This window comes from Corythoichthys intestinalis, chromosome 9 (assembly GCF_030265065.1).
Source record: "Corythoichthys intestinalis isolate RoL2023-P3 chromosome 9, ASM3026506v1, whole genome shotgun sequence".
Lineage (NCBI taxonomy): Eukaryota > Metazoa > Chordata > Actinopteri > Syngnathiformes > Syngnathidae > Corythoichthys > Corythoichthys intestinalis.
The window spans coordinates 12,514,966-12,528,368 of record NC_080403.1 but is presented as its reverse complement, the minus strand read 5'-3'; the positions used below and the strand labels follow the sequence as shown (position 1 = coordinate 12,528,368).

Below are 13,403 nucleotides of genomic sequence, written 5' to 3'. Positions count from 1 at the left end.
TGATAAAATTGTAACAATTTGCACTTTTATTAAGTAAATTTTACTGCTTGGAATATTCAGTTCACAAGCAGTAAAATGTACTGATTAAAAGTGCAAATTGTTACAATGATTTTATCAAGTAACTCCACCAGTTATTTTTTTCAGTGTACTACAGTGTTAATCTTACATTCAAGATTACAGGTAAAATGTGCCACGCACAATAATTTCTACCCAAAGTGGACATTACAAGATTAAATGTTTCTTCAATGAGAAATACATTAAAAAAAAGTGAAGTGTTCTTTGGAAGAAAAAGCACTTGTTAAAACAACAATAAGCAGTGATTTTATCTGGTAATAACCTTTTCTCATGGTGTCACACACCCAAACACGGCCACCATACTGAGGGCTGGTGTTTTTTTTTTTTTTTTTTTTTTTTCCTTCTGGTGCGTACTGAACAGATAAATTGCCAATACAGAGGTAAAAGAAAAAGCAAAGACGCTCTTTTATGCAACTAATAGCATACAATGAGCAGCAACATTATCCCTCCACAAATAAAGCAGCATCTTATTTATATTTACAACAACAAAAAAAGTTACTTTGAGAAAGGATTCTTTCAGTGTTTTGCACGTAGAATTTTATACTTTTCTAATGTCTTGACTTACTAATACTTTACTAATTTTATACTTTACTAATGTCTTGAGACGAGAGGGCTCTTCATTTCACCTTTTTACGGCATCAATTTGGAATCATGGTGGACAGCTAGAAAATTTGTCGAGGAAAAGACAGACTTGACTGACAGACCAGATAACTAATCCATATAATTTTTAAGGTAAGATTTCAAGCTTAGCAATGTTGACAATGCATGTTCTATACTGTCCCTACAGTACATAAGTACATCCCTACCATAATTTTCAGACTGTAAGGCGCACCTGACTATAAGCCGCAACCCACCAAATTTGACACGAAAACAGCATTTGTTCATGATATGCTGCACCGGACTATGAGCCACAGTGTTCCTCACTGTATTATGGGATATTTACAACAAACAATATTGACCTGTAAAACCTTAGTTAACAGCGGTGTCATAAGACTGTCATAAGACCGTCATAATTTTAAAATGACATTGTCAAGGGCATTAATGAATGCTTATAACAGATGTCATTAATGATGCTTATGACAGATGTCATTCAGTGTCATCCAGGAAATTCTATAGGCATAAAAGAGTTAGAGACAATATTTGCCAGATGACACTGACATCTTTCATAAGCATTCATTAATGCCCATGACAGTGTCATTTCATAATTATGACTGTCCTATGATGCCGTCAAATAAAATGTTAACCCAAATAAATCAACAAATGAGCTTCCGGACGGAAAACGAGGGGGAAAAGTAGTGGCTTATAGTCCAAAAATTATGGTCATTTCTATGCTTATTTTTATTTAAAAGTCTGAGGTAGAGGCATTTGCTTTTAAGATTAAAGGCTGCTAGTATTTTATTTGAATGGAATATAAATTGGAATGCTGGTTCATTTATGTGAGTATTCAATGGCATACAACAACTTTGCCCGAGCGACTTTTAAATAAGGACCAGACTAAGGGGACAAATTTTGGGTGCTAAAATTTGGGTTATCATGAGTATTCTGGACTAAAAATCACTTTATTGACAATCATTGCACTTTTTTCATACGCTGGCTCAATCAGTAATGTTGAATGTTTGATTACCTAGCCCATGATGAATGTTTACTTGCTGCGGTCAATCGAGAAACGGTTAACTTCAAGCCAGTGACCGTAGTCAGTCTACTAGTCCTTCCCTTTCAGACCTAGCTTATCGTACCGATTTCAACCTCCAACATGGAGGACAAACAAATGCCAATTGCATGATCGGAATTCGTCTGTAACAGCTTTATAATCTAGTTTATAGTGAACTATAAAAAATACTTTATTGCCATGACAACATTAGAACAACCACTAGCTGAGAACATGTTGGCATTAGTGTCACTGTAATGTTTTGTTACTGTGCTCGATGCTACTAATTTAATAGAGCGCCTATAGTTAGAATTTAGCATGGCCCGATTCCCTTTTGTTTTGCTTCTCACCAGCGGCATTGTGATTAAAACAGTGACTTAGAGTTAATTAACCCTTAGAGTTTAAATCCCGTCTTTCAATTGTTCTTTTTGTCCACGCTACATACAGTACGTACTATACAGTAGGTCTGGGCGATACTGCCTCAAAATCAAATTTGTGATTATTTTTCACCAAAAATATTTTTAGTTTTTTTCTCACCCCTACTTTTCTAAGGACACAATAGGAAAAAAAATACAGAGAAAGATCAAAACAAATTTAACCTACTAGAGGGCACTCATTTAACTGATTGGCTGCCATTGAAGGTGCTAGACGTTCAATCCATTTTGACTGGGAGAGGCAAATTAATGTACATGATGTCCATGTATGTGAACGCCATGTTATTCTAGGGTTAACATTTTTAATTACATTACATTTTTAATGACCAAAAATAGTCACTTGCCTTATAATGGGTTAAACAAAATAGTTTATTGTTGAACAAAAGTAACGTAAAGTGCAAAATATCTGTCTTAAATATCCTTTTCTCTCCCCTTAGTTAGCATTCCTTTATGGCAAAAAACAAACAAACAAACAGATACACACACAAAAAAAAAAAAAACAATGAAAAAATACCTCAAATAACAATTTTTAAAATCATTTGCACACAAAAAACCCCCTCAAATTAATTCTTTAAATTAAAATCAATTTATCGCCCAGGCCTGGTGTACAGTATTCTTTCCGAGAATTAAGTGTGATATAAAATCATTAATAATAAATACTGTGGTACCTCTACTTAAGAAATTAATTGGTTTCTTAAATTGAAAATTCTGTAAGTAGAGACGAGTTTTCCATGTAAATGCCCTAATCCGTTACAAGCGCCACAATATTCAGACATAATTCTTTTATAATGCGTAAAACATGTAAAAAATACATGTTGCAATTAGATTGCAAAATGACAAAATCTGAGTTGTTCATAATGTAAAAAAACCAAGAATAAAGAATGAAAGTTAATACACTCATGTAAATCTGTCAGAATACAAGGGACAAATGAAGAAGACGCTGGAATACACACACACATACAGTAGAGGTCACGCTTAGCCAATTGAATGCCAGGAATGCTAAGCAATAGCCAGTGACAGAGCAGCTATAAGTATGTTGCGTTCAGTTAACACTGAGAGCTGCAAGTACCAGCCATACTGTATTTTTGCCTTTCGTATCCTGAAATTTCTTTCTTAACAAGAGGCAATATTTTCCCGTTGAGGCGTGTCCTAACCTGAAAATTCTATATGTGGAAACGTTTGTAAGTAGAGATACCAGTGTATAGTGTTTTACTCATGATAGTCCTTTTCTAACGAGAGTAATGGGTTTTTTGCTTCCAGGCCGAACTCGATACGTCATCCCATACTGATGGCTTGATAGTGGCTCATTGCTGAAATGAAAGATAAATCGATTATTAGCCTGGGATAGATAGCTAAACATGGTAAACTAAGAAACACTGGATGTCTTACTCGTCAATGTCCGGATATTTTTTCCCCACGTTGCCTCCCTGCTTGTGGTGAGTTGAAACACTCTTGGCCTGTGGCATGGCCTTTGGGATGACAGGGGCTTTGATTTCCTCGGAAAGTGGCACTCCCCAGTCTTCAGAGTCATAGTCTGCCTCCGTTGTGGTAGTAATTTTGTGATCCATCTCCAACATCTTTTTTTGCAAAATGCTCACAAGCGTAGCTTTGTTTGACGACAGAGTTGCTGGCCGCTGTGCGGGGTCTGTCTTAGAATTTATCTGGAACTGCGCATTAGGTTGAATGACCTTTGGAGCTGGGTGTTTTGGGGCTTTATATAATGGTGAAGGTGGAATGTGAGTAGGTGACTGCATTGCAGGGTCTCTCTTAGAATTTGTTTGGAACTTTGACTTAGCTTGAACATTGATACTTGGAGCTGGTTGTTTTGAAGCTTTAGGTAGCGGTGAAGGGGGAATGTGAGCAGGTGGAAGAGAGTCCATATTTGGTGTTAGTGCCGTATTTAATGGGGCATCAGGGGGATTAGTGGAAGGAGAGGACTTCATAATGTCATCGAAATCGTCGAATTCTGGAGGTGGCGGGAGTAGAGGCACAACTGTGTATTCCATGTCCTCTACAGCATTAATATTGGAAACCTTCCTCACCGCATGCTGGCTGCTTATATCTACAGATGGTGCTGGTGTCGTCAAACTCTCAACTGGCTTAGAGGATGTTGCATTTTTCATCCGCGAGATGGTTGCTGATTTTGTGTCACAATGCTCCACAGGCTTAACAGATGTTGGACTTATTTGCATTTTGTCCTGAGGCAAGAGACAGGAGGTTGAAAGGGCTCTTTGGATTGTAGTCAGAGGTTTGGGAAAGTTAGTATCCTGCTGAATGCTTCCCCTGCGCTGATTCTCCAAGGGGCTGTGCTCACGAGACTGAACGCCCTTATACCTGTCTCTTTCCTGAGCCGCCAGTAGAAGAGACAGAGGAGAGGCAGCCTCTTGAACCTCACTGCTTTCAACATTTTTAAAGCTGTCTGATAATGGACTAGATTTACCAGCTGCTTTTGGACCAAGTTTGCCTTGGATATCCTCAGCGGTCAGGAGAGTTCTGTTCCCTGTCTGAAGTTTCCTTGGTATCTGGTATGTTGCCCTCAGTGGTTGGACTGTTCCATTCTGTGCTAATACTTTCTCTGTGTTTGTCTTTGTGGTCACTTCAGGCATGTGTGACAAAGAGGGCTCAATACTTTGTATATTTTCTTTGTGATACAGAACATCTTTGGAAACGGATTTTTGTGGCTCATATACAGATGTATGAGAGAGACGTGTACTTTGTAAATTTTCTTTGTGATGCAGTGGATCTTTGCGAACTGGCTTGTTTGGCATCTCCCTGAGGACATCTCCATTCACCGGGACCGACGGTGACACTGGCTTAGGAGACTCTGTATCTTCAAAGAGTAGCATCTGTTTGGGTCTTGTGTCTTGTTCCCCATAGCCACTGAGGACTGAGACATTGGAGACATGGTTAAGCTTTGCTGTGTTTCGGGGATTGAAGGTGGATTGTGTAGGAGTCTTCACAGGAGGAGGTGGGGCAGGAATCGCTGGCGGAGAGTCGAGGTTGGCCATTGATGAGTGTCTAATGGGTTTTGGAGGAGGATTTTTTAAGGTTTTTTGCTGCCCTTTGTCGGGAGGAAGTGGCGGGGCGTAATTTGGATGTTTGGGGACTTTGGCTGGCGATGGTTTTGAAATGGGAGTTGAAGATGCAGAGCCACTGGAGCCTGTAGACGGAGGCTTAGGTGGGGGCATTGGTGGGGGTTTTATGATGCGCCGATTTTTGTCTTCAGTTCGTTGTGGCTTTGGTGCAACTGTAGGGGGAGGCTCAAGGGCCGTCATCTCTAAGGTGCTTAGGTAACCCAAAAAGTCTGGTGGAGGGAGGATAAATGTCTCTGGAGGCGGAGGAGGGGCCGTGGAGGGAGGAGGGGGAACCGATATTTCTTCCTCATTTGACCCATAGGAAAACTGATCTCCATTGACTATGAAAATAAAGACAGAAAGACAGAAAGGGGTTCATTTGTGACGATGAAAATAAAGACCGAAAGGGGTTCATTTGTGTCACTTCTTGATTTAGGTCTCACTGGGTTCCAGGACTTATTTGAGGCAATCCAGCACCTTATCACTGGCTATGTCGTAATCGACTAGGACACTTGGCCACAGTGGTGGCGTATGACATTCAACAGCAGTTATTATTGGCTGTGAACACTAGGCGGTGTTGTTATATTATATAGCGTTGTATACTGTACCTTTTTTATTATATATATTTTTAAATATGTGTATTGTTTCAATAGACATATTAGGGGTTTTACGTATGGGATGAGAGAAAACAGTCTGGCGGTAGCTAAATTGAATCTAGTCCTGTACGAAAAGTCACAGGTGGCCAAATGACATAAACTTGGGGGGGGTGGGTCCGAACATGCTCCTGTTATGAAGTGTTATAGTGAGCTAAAATAATTAAGTCTGTGTCTCTTAATAGGCCACCATAACCCCTTTCACTAACATATCCCGGTAAATTCCCATGTAAGGAGACACGTAATTTACCTGCGTCATTGCTTTCACGCACGTCATTTTTTTGTCAGCATCGGGTGTCACAATGTTGGTCAAATCGTGTTTTTTTACACAGCCGTTTGTGGGAGCGTTCCCGACATCGTAACTGCAGCTAATTCAAGCTCATCATGAGTGTATACATGCCCAGGCGATCCAACAGGAGGGTGCCGAGATATTAACTTGCTGGGCGCCATTCAACACCTCTGCCACACTTGTTTTGAAATCCCCTATGTTGTGCTGGTATTTGAGTGTATTTGTTTTGATGTCTTATCGGTTCTCTGCCTACCACTTAGGTTAGTATTATTGATCATCGCTGACCGACTCTCACGGACCCATTGAGTTATTCCCCCTTTTCCACAATAGCGTGTATTTTTGTTTGTATTTAATAAATCCTTGAACGCATCCCGTTGTTTTCTGCTGAGTTACAGCCTTGTTTCCGCAGTTGCGGACCCTAACATTGGCAACAAAATAAACCACACATTTCCAAAGATGGACGATGGACTCGCTTTCTTGGCTCTATGATCCAGTAGCAATTTAATTTTGTTATGTTTATAGTTTAATTTAGCTATTTCCGACTTTCTATGTTGATAATTGGGATGTTTGTTTACCCCTTTTCGTCTTACTGCGAAGAAAGAGGAAGTGATGATCGGCCCACCATGATATTTACGTCTTTAGTCATCATGCTGTGACCCGGGAATTTAACGCATGCTTTCACAGGGTACCCGCGGGTTATTAAAAGTATTAAAAAAGCATTGAATTTAGTTTTCCATTATTAAAGGTATTAAAAGTATTAAATTAGCTGTTGTAAGTCTGGAATTTTTTCACCGTGGTTTTAATTTTGAAGAACATCTCAGTGCAACCTAAATTACATCGGTGACAAAGTTTTTTTTTAAAAAAATCCATAACGAAGATGACGCGTAGAATTTTTACGATGCACTGCACTACAAATCATAATGCACCTCGTGCGTGCGTGCTGTTAGCATCATTAGCATCAACATCACAACAGCAGGCAATCGCACGGTACTGTGTGCTAACGTAAGGAACTGCTCAGATGCCTTAGTTGTTATGTTCGACGAAAGCCTCAACAAGACAACCAAGTCCAAACAGTTGGACCAGCATATGAGTTATTGGATCGGCGACCAAGTCGCATCCAGATACTTTGGGTCGCAGTTTATGGGTCATGCGAAGGCAGTGGACCTGCTTAACATTTCAAAGTAAGTTGCCAATTTCTCCAATTAAAATGTGTTAGATACAATAATGTATTTCTGCACGGTTTCCCTTTCTAATGAATGTGAATTTCGTAGTTTTAACTCAAGAGTTAGCCATGTTCAATGGGGTATTGGCAGGTGCACTAGCCTTAGCATGGATAAACCGGAGTCGTAGATCCACCATCACCCTCAGATACACAACATGGTTGACACTATTATTTGAACGAGTGCGGGGTAACGTTGATCTGAATAACATGGCATGGTGATAGGCAAATTATAATGTAGATGATAGTAAAACACCTCCTGGTATATTTAAATGTTTTTCTTGATTGAATAACAGTATGGATTTTCTCTATCTTATTAAAAGAAATGTTTTCAATAGCTAACAAAGGATTAACATGTGTTTTGTATACTTCTTGTAATGTGATGAGAAAAAAACAATTACCAAGGGAAATGGTCATGTGTAGCTTTTTTATTTTGTGGTAATTAATGGTAAATTACTGCCATTTAGTGGATATTTTTTAAACTTTCACTGCCAATTGCAAGATTTTCCCAAGCACTTTAGTTAAGGTGACCAACTTGACCATCACCAACCTACCACCTTGACTAGGTCCTCTTAAAAGGGAAACCTGTTGTATTGCAAATGTAATTTCTGAAGTTGCTTTACAAAAATAGTGTAAAATCCATTTTATCCTGGGGAAAAAAATCTGAAAGACTTTATATTTAAATGTGTTTTAATTGTATCTTCAGTAAATGTGCATTCGTTTGTCAAACACACTTAGTAATTGAGGTAAAATTTTTTTAATATGATTCAATATTATCTAAATAATGGGTGCGAGAAAAGTATTAATTTTCAGCTGAAATGGCATTAAAAAAGGTCTTAAAAGTCTTGAATTTAGATTTATCAATCCTGGGGGGACCCTGTTTCACATAAGCCTCGTCCCAGGGCTTTCCCGGGCATTATACTAAAACGCGACCCGTGAAATTAGAGCAGGGTTGTAAACCGAAAATTTACCATTACCGGACTGCATCTAGCAATTCGTATGTCGCGTTATTTTGTATTTCTGTCTGTGTGTGATTTCTCTGATAGCTTTTGTGACGATAAAGCATTCAGCATAAAGTACAATCCAACAGTAAAACTTATAACATGACCGTATAATGGCCCCAGCTATTTTTCTGTATGTGCTATATTCTTTGTCATGAAATCTTAGAATGTATCATTTGCAGAAGATCAATATAGCTTTAATGTGTGTGTGGCTGTGTGGGGGTTCATCTGTGCGGGCATGTATTAAAAAATGCACTGGGGGAAAAAAAAAAAGTCTTACTCTTAGTTTCTGCTGTCATTCACATCAACGGTATTCTGTCAGTTTGCGGTCAAGATTGTGCATGCTAGTTAAATCCGTCTACACAAAAATTTGTAATTTGAGAGGAACTGGCTATCACCACACTGTTTTCCGCAATGTTGCTGAAGCATTTCACTGCACCAATATGCAATTCCATGCACCCAGCTTTTTGAGAAGAGTTTGGGGGTGGCCTTTTCCTGTTCCAAAATTATTTGTTTGTGTAGTGTGTATAATGTAATGAGTAAGTACAAGGAGAGAAAGGTTGGTGTTGATTAACCTGACTGGTCTTTATAAGTCCTGACCTTCACCCACAAGAACACATTTGGGACAATTTAGGACAAAAAGGATATTCATGTCTTGTCATTTAAATCAGTGATTAACCTAAAATGAGTTCTTAAAGATTGGCCAAAAGTTCCTATTAACACACTCCTAAGCCATGTGAAAACCCTTCCTAGAAGAGCTGAAGCTGCTATAGTGGCATAATTAGGATAAACATTGTATTAAACCCGATAGATTATGAATGGGATGTAATTTAAATTCATTAGCCAAGTCATGGCCTGTGAACGAATAATTTGGCAATATATATTAGAAGGTCAAATAAGCGGAAAGAAATTCCAGGAAAACTCCCGATCTGTAACCAAATTTGCCATCTGGTTTACAACACATTCAGAGACCCTAATGAGCAACAAACTAACCAAACATATACAGTGCATGCACTGCAGCCTTTTAGAAAAGTATTCTGATTCTGACTTTAATGAATGAATCTCAGCAAAATTGTCATCATTACAATAATAAAGATGAAATCCTGGGCTAAAGTAAGAAGTAATAGCTCATATGTGAGTTACGTGCTTTAGCTGAAGGCACTCACCTGCTCCATTGATCTTTGGCCCACTGATAGTGGGGAGGACCGGGACTCTGGGTGTTGGAACAGCAAAAGGTTGAAAAGCCTCAGATGTCTACGTAGGAGGGAGGACACATCATTGCACAAACTGATAAGTATACTGTAACAAAGCCCACACAACTGTGAACACATACTGTACGTACAAGTCGTGTACGACCTGCTCTAGGTTTTCTGAAAAGAAAGTGAATATTCGCTCTAGAACGGGAACAGTTATAGTGGGTTTCTCTTTGGAAAGGGTTAGAATGTTGATGCTTGTGAGATGACTGAAATAGTTCAGTTTCTTCCTATTCGGAAAGTGGTGGATGGCAGCTGATTATTTAGCCAGATTTATGATGTACTGTATTTAAAACACAAATTACACTTAATACAACAAAACTTCCTGCTGAGCATAAAAACAACTAATTTTGTCTAATCAAAAATAAACTGTATACCATTATTAATAGACCTTCAACCTGTTGGCATTTGTCTCCCTGAGAATTAATGTGAGAACTGGAAATTTACCCTCAAATATTGATCTTCTATTCAAAAGCTGTGCTGATCCAAATCCAAAACAATGCAACGCCACTATCTAAAGAATGTGTTAGTTAGTTATGTTATTTAGTTATATAGATTACATAGTTACATAGATACATTATATAGTTCTAAACAACCTACATTTAATACATAGGCCTGGCAGGAACCAGCGTTGTTTTTGGCAGCTCTTTTAATATTCGTCTTAGTCTTTTAGACGAAAATACTTTTTAAGTCTTAGTCATATTTTGGTTATTTCAAAATGGTTTTGTCTATTAACTTCAAAAATTTTAGTACATGAATAAATAAATAAATAAATAAATAAAAGATTTCCAACAATTTCAAATGAACACTGACAAACGAGCACATAATTGTAGAGTCTACAAGGACTTCAACATCTTTCTTCATGATGATAATACACACTCAGCAGGAAAACACCACATTATTTGCAATTAATTAAACTCACTTGGATGCCGCGAACTGAATGTAAAAGGTTTTCCAAGAGTTTAAGAAGACACTCACTGAGTCACCGCGCTAAACGGTAATGCTAACGCAAATGCTATGCTAATGCTACAAGTTAGTTTAGTTTGTGATGATCACTCAGCACAGACCTTTAAAGCCTAAAGCAACATGGCATAGCCAAGATGACAAAAGAAAACTTATCAAGCAGCACCTGACATGTGTTTCACATAAGGAGCCAGGAATGGGCACACGCTTAAGCTTGTGTGTGTTTGCGAGGGGAGGCGCAGCACATCACATGAGTGAAACGACCAAACACTACTAAAATGCGTGCTGACTACACATACGAAAAGAAAATATCACACATTGCCAACCTATGACGGAAACTATGGAGAATTTTTGCCTCGTTCTCTTCTCGTCAGACGACAACTGGCATTCATCTCGTTATGTTTTAGTCTCCGAAGACACATTTTTAGCTCGTCATCGTTGACAAAAACAACACTGGCAGGAACCTGTTCAGTGCCTAATCAGTGCAAAATGTACTTCGTAGGATAGACAGTATATACAGTGTATCACAAAAGTGAGTAGACCCCTCGCATTTCTGCAGATATTTAAGTATATCTTTTCATGGGACAACACTGACCAAATGACACTTTGACACAATGAAAAGTAGTCTGTGTGCAGCTTATATAATAGAGTCAATTCATTTTCTCATCAAAATAACTCAAAATATAGCCATTAATATCCAAACCCTTGGCAACAAATGTGAGTACACTGCATGGGAACTACGTACATCCCTAAATGTCCAAATTGAGTACTGCATGTCATTTTCCCTCCAAAATGTCATGTGCGTTGTTACAGGAGTGCTGTCAGCATTGCCGCAGAGATTGAAGAGGTGGGGGTTCAGCCTGTTAGTGCTCAGACCAGTACTCTACATCAAATTGGTGTGCATGGCTGTCACCCCAGGAGGAAGCCTCTTCTGGAGACGGTACACAAGAAAGCCCACAAACAGTTTGCTGAAGACATGTCAACAAAGCACATGGATTACTGGAACCATGTCCTATGGTCTGATGAGACGAAGATTAATTTGTTTGGTTCCGATGGGCTTAAGCATGTGTGGCAGCGACCAGGGGAGGAGTACAACGATTACTGTGTCATGCCTACAGTCAAGCATGGTGGTGGGAATGAGCCCCCCACCTCTTCAATCTCTGCAGCAATGCTGACAGCACTCCTGTAACGAGTCACATGACATTTTGGAGGGAAAATGACAAGCAGTACTCAATTTGGACATTTAGGGATGTACGTAGTATTTACTAAGGGTTGTACTCACTTTTGTTGCCAGGGGTTTAGATATTAATGGCTATATTTTGAGTTATTTTGAGGGGAACATAACTCTATTATATAAGCTGCACACAGACTACTTTTCATTGTGTCAAAGTGTCATTTCTTCAGTGTTGTCCCATGAAAAGATATACCGTATTGGCCCGAATATAAGACATCCCTGATTATAAGATGAACCCCTCTTTTTCAAGACTCAAGTTTGAAAAAAGACTTTTTGAACACCAAATTAATTTTTATACAGAAAATAATTACAGTGCATCCTAAACAAATAATTATAACAATATATTTGAGAGAAAAAGCATGTTATTTTGCCTCAATCAAATTTTAATATCTGAACATTTAAATATGTAAACTAAAGTGCAATCATATTCGTGAATGAATGGCTTCTGTTTTTTGAAATGTAAAACCAACCTATTGTGATAAAACAACAAAGTGAAGTCTACGGTAACTGTAGTCTTGAAACAAATCTGAATAAGGAAAAACATTGCAATAAAATAATGCACACAGGTTAAACTTGAGGGTAGCTGGGATCTGTCATGACAGAACATCGCTTCAATGATATCTGGCGTCATCTAGCGTCGTGAATGGATATACTGTCTAGACCGCGAATATAAGACAACCCCCTCTTTTTCAGTCTTATTCCAATGCAAAAAACACCGTCTTATATTCGGGCCAATACGCTACTTAAATATCTGCAGAAATGCGAGGGGTGTACTCACTTTTGTGATACACTGTACATGTTGGTAGCACTGAAACAACTTGATTTCAGTTAAGAAATATCACCGTCCACATCAGTGATTGGATTAAATTACCGATTTGTGGCAACACAATGAATGCAGAGGTTAGCGCTTCCACTTTACGGTCCGGGAGTTGAGGCCTCTGTGTGAAGTTTGTATGTTCATCACATAGTTGCAATTTTCCTCACTTACTACTTCCTCCTCCCACATTTCAGCAAACTTTCAGGTTAGGTTAATTGAAAACTGTAAATTGTCCTTTGTTAAACTATATGTGCTCTGCGATTGGTTTGTGAATAGGGTGTACCCTTCCACTTGCCCTAAGTCATCTGGGATAGTTTCCAGCACACCCAAGCGGGATAGTAAATGGTTGACTAGCTTCCCACTTACTGTACGTCCATGTTTTGACTAAAATAATACAATAAGGAAGTGCTTATTTTCATATAATCTGTAAAGAAAATATTAATATAATAAATAGGTAATAAAATAACCTTTTGTGGAGTATGGGTAAATGAGTATGAGGAGAAAAAAAGTCAATCCTAGATGGAAATGGGAGCAAAAAGCTGTTTGAAATCTTGTCATCACTTTCATGTATAGAATCATTTAACTTCATATAGCCCAACCCTATGGTACAGTATTGATATTGTTCTCAGTCTGGCACACACAACTTAAAGTATGACATAGTCTTCAGGTCTTCAGTCTCCTTCCTTTAATTTATTTTTCCGTAATATATTCAATTGGCCATTGTGAAAATTTGTACCCGCCTC

At 38.6% G+C, this 13,403-nt stretch overlaps 1 protein-coding gene across 2 annotated transcripts in view; it reads right to left on the bottom strand.

Moving 5' to 3' along the window:
* Positions 1-381: 381 nt before the first annotated feature.
* LOC130922218 (proteoglycan 4) overlaps positions 382-13,403 on the bottom strand; it is a 39,465-nt gene continuing 26,443 nt past the window's right edge. For both annotated transcript variants that reach the window (XM_057846836.1, XM_057846835.1), the window contains exons 3-5: positions 9,560-9,647; positions 3,547-5,572; positions 382-3,467 (exon numbers count right to left, since the gene is read on the bottom strand). In XM_057846836.1, the coding sequence (XP_057702819.1) occupies positions 3,371-3,467; positions 3,547-5,572; positions 9,560-9,647 (2,211 nt within the window). In that variant the 3' untranslated portion in view covers positions 382-3,370. The remainder of the gene's footprint in view (positions 3,468-3,546; positions 5,573-9,559; positions 9,648-13,403) is intronic.